At 32.3% G+C, this 4,183-nt stretch overlaps 1 protein-coding gene across 1 annotated transcript; it reads right to left on the reverse strand.

Annotated features, from left to right (window-relative positions):
- LOC110271641 (F-box/kelch-repeat protein At3g06240-like) lies at nt 2,808-3,964 on the reverse strand. The gene has a single exon (XM_021122663.1). It carries the CDS (start codon nt 3,930-3,932, stop codon nt 2,808-2,810), a length of 1,125 nt encoding a protein of 374 aa, XP_020978322.1. The 5' UTR covers nt 3,933-3,964.

The following is a 4,183-nucleotide window of genomic DNA, read 5'->3' on the forward strand; positions in this document are numbered from 1 at the left end:
TGAAGTGGGTGTGTTTTAAAATTTAAATTTAAATTAAAATCTAATTATAGATATGTATCTACAAAATAGGAACATGTTACACTAAAAAAATAATTAAATATTATTTAAATCTGATTAAAGACTGATTAAAGGCTGATTAATATTGTACAACTAGCATTTCCCTTTCTGTTATGATACTTAGATAGAGACCTAGAAAAAATAAGGAAAAATAATAAGAGACACAAGACTAGTATTAGTATCCATAACATAGTTTACAATAAAAAATTTGTAACAATTCTAAAAATTGTAAAAGCCTATACTCAAGACAGTTAAATTTTTATACTGTATGTGTAGATATTTAAATCCTAAATATACAATACTAACTGTGTATTTGAGCCTCATTGCAGTCTTAACAATTAACGCATCAAAAAATCAAATTAGAAAACTGAATTGAAAATCTACAGCATAAAAAAATTTATTACATTTAAAAATCAATATTGTAGAGAATATAGTAAAATAGACAATTTCATCGAAGTATTCTATCATCATCAAGCAATAAGCATAAGCAAGGTTAAACGGGTGTGTTGATTTAGTTTCTGAAAATAGGAAAATTTTAAGAGAATTCAATGTATCTGTAACTTCTAATTCAGGTAAGCATATCTGCCTCTACATCAATTCTTTAGTTAATTACCAAAAATTTTTTACTAACAATTTTATCAGTTACATATTAATTACTTATATGTCATTAGGATGAATTTTCTGAGTCTTATTTTATTGTAATGTACCTAATAATATTACAAAAGATACACATCAATTAAAAATTATTTACGTGTTGCCAAAGCTAACATCTTAACTGAAAGTATACAATGAATAAGAAAAAGTATATTATGTGAATAAGCGAGATGTCTGATCGGCACCCGCAGTAGGATTATGTGAATAAACTCAAGAGGGACGATGTCGTGAATGCTCTTACTCTTGTCATTCCGATTCTTCTTCTCCATGCTCATGCTCGATTGTTCTTTTGCTCTGTTCACGGTGTGCTTCAGCTTCTTTTTCTTATTTATGTTTGGATTGCCGAGCTTTTCACAATTCATATAACAATTCACTCAACCCAGAGACTTAAAATTGCTTTGGAAACATAAAGGGAAGGAAATGGTCAGTTTTAGTAAACATAATTTGCTTTTTAATATAGTAAAATATTTACATTTTATTACAATCACCATTATAGTAGTGATTAAGATAAAGTGAACTTTTTAATTAGTTTTTTATTTTATTTAATTCTATTTTGAGTTTGCGTTAAGCTTATTTTGAAATTTTGCTAATTATTCTAGATTGATTTATCTATCTTAGAAGGTAGTTTCTTTTACATTAAATTTAAGTGTAGCATTTTGATGTAAGGATATAAAATAAAAATCCTTAGTAACAGAGATGATAACAATATGATGAAGAACAATTTTTAGGATTCAGAGAGAGAGAGAGAAGAAGCAGAAGATAATGAACAAAATAGATAGCAAACTCATAAAAAACAATTTTGTGATTTCAAAAGAAGCTGACATGCCAAGAAGTGTACATTAAGCACTCAAGGAGCGTCACCTCCTTGGAAGCTTTATTTGTGTACACTACTGAAATTTGTTGCTACTTGCTACAGGGAGAGTGGGGGTCAATATTTAATAATAATGTTTGATGTATTTGATATAAGAAAAAAATGCTTATACATTTTATCCAACCACCTCACCTAATGCTTATTCATGACATCAAGTAATATGCATCGTGATAGCTTTCCAGCATGAATGATTCCTTTAGCATTTTGTCATCACCAAATCAAAAGCATAAGCAAGGTTAAACGGATATGCATGACATGACTATCTCCATGTATACAAACGGGTAGGAACAGAGTGGATATCCGCGAATTTGGATAGTGTTGCGATGTCTGGTCAATGGTCATACGTAAAATTATAAAATTTACACTACTATAACAACTATATCAACATACTACAAGGTTTCATTCCCGATACAACAATTAATGTGAAAATAGAAAATTTAAAGTGTTTCAATTAACCTACCATGATAGAAAGCCCTACTATTACAAGCACATGCTCTATGAACAATTAAGAATTCAAGTGGCAAACATAAAGATCCTAACTGTAATCCCAACAAACAAAATACTGAAATATTTACCACTAAGACCAAACTTAATTGACAAATTAACAATTTGTTTATAAGTTAAATCTCATATTGGCGAGTGATATTCTGTGTAAATATGATAATGCAATTAAGAAAATATTGAATAAAGATAAAGCATATAATATAACAGATTAGATTCAACAAGAAGCTATATTTACACTTTCAAAAGTTTCAGTTTTTTACATTCATAGTTGGAAGGAAAATCATACTTTAAAACAAAGGCAAAAAAAAATTTCTAGAAACTTCTTCCAGCTCAACTTGCCAATCCTACCCTTTATTTACAATAGAATTAAGTGTCTCAGTTGTTCAGTCAAGCTCTCGAAATTCTCTTTCCTTGTTTGACATCTTTCTGATTCTGATGGTGTACAGAAAAGATCACCATTGCATTACACATGAAAAAAGAAATAACTTAAAAGTTAAAACCCCTCACCACAAGACTAGGCTTGAGGAAGCAAGACAGTGATAATGATTTTCCTAAACATCGATAAAATTCAAATTTCACCATCCATAGACAAAAATCAAATTTGATTGGAACTTAATGCAAAATGCATATTACTCATTACATTTTCATTAATCACAATTCAATGAAAACTAACGGGAATAGCTTGATGCAAAGCATAGGAGAATAGTTTACATACCGTTCTTTAGTTATCCTTATCCTTAATGTTACTAGGGAGTCGCAAGAGACTCTCTGTATACACAGTTTCGGTTGCATCAAATGAATAGCAAAGATTTTTAAAATTCATGAGCAGGTCCCCGCTTGCGTTATACATGAAGTATCCTGTTACTTGATAAAATCTTCCAATAATATACCTATTACTAGATAAGCACAGAGGCTGGAAGCCTCCCAAGGAAGGAATCTGATAGAGCGTCCAAGAACATTGCACTTTATATTCTTTCATCACCCATATGTGAGTTTTATAGCTATCATTATTGTGATAATACAAGGCTAGGCAGCCTCCCAGTAGGGCGAGACTTGCATAGAAGTATGCACTCGTTGGTAGTTGTTCCGGGGCAGATATCATTGAGAAAGTCCTTTCCTTGAGATCAAAGATAAGAATAGCATCCTTGTAATCTTTAAGATGGGAAGACACCCAATGAATAGCGCCATTCAAGAACAACCCACGAGAACGACCGTCATAAATACCCAAGGGATTAGGAAGTGCAGCATCAAGATTAATCCATGAATTGGTTTTCAAGGACAAACATTCCAAGTGATCTTCTTGACTTTCAGAATCCCCCCAAGCTGCAACAACTAAGTAATCATCCTGTGATGCATCATAACCAAATCCATGCAGATGCGTACTGTCGGTAAGCCTGAAGTCAAGGTACTTACGACAAGGAACAATATGAGAATAGGATATTTTTTTGCTGAATCCAGTCAGTGGATTCCATACCACAAGAAAATGTGGGTGTCGATCCAAGAGAATAAAGCCTCTGCAGGATCCCAAGACCTCAAAATCATAAGGTGGTTTCTTTTGGCAAGGGGGACATACCTCTTTTTGTGATGCATCATTGTCGTCTAAGTAAACCAAGTAAGCCATAGTGGGGTTTTCTATGAAGAAGCATGCGTTGGTGGCAGCGGGAGAGTGGTGAAAATGCAATTCCGCAAAGTAAGGATCAGAAATTAGGGAGCACCAGAGCTTGGAAACACACCTTAGGCGAGCGAGATGTCTGGTTGGCACCCGCAGTAGGATTCCGTGAATAAGCTCAAGAGGGAGGATGTCGTGAATGCTCTTGCTCTTGTCATTCTGATCCTTCTTCTCCATGCTCGATTGCTCTGTTTTGAAGGATGACTAGAAGAAAGTAATGGTAAATATTTCTTGTGTTTAAATTTTATTCGAGTAGATCAAATTTAAATACCTACTGGTAAAAACAAATTTTTTTTAATGGTACAAAAATATAATACGTATTCATGACCAATTTTTGTTTGTCAACTTTTTTATTAATAGATATCTGATCTAAATTAAAAAAAATTTTTTACAACCTTTTATATATCTTAAACTTTTTTCTCAAGATA

The sequence above is a fragment of the Arachis ipaensis genome, chromosome B04 (genome assembly GCF_000816755.2).
Source record: "Arachis ipaensis cultivar K30076 chromosome B04, Araip1.1, whole genome shotgun sequence".
Taxonomy (NCBI): Eukaryota; Viridiplantae; Streptophyta; class Magnoliopsida; order Fabales; family Fabaceae; genus Arachis; species Arachis ipaensis.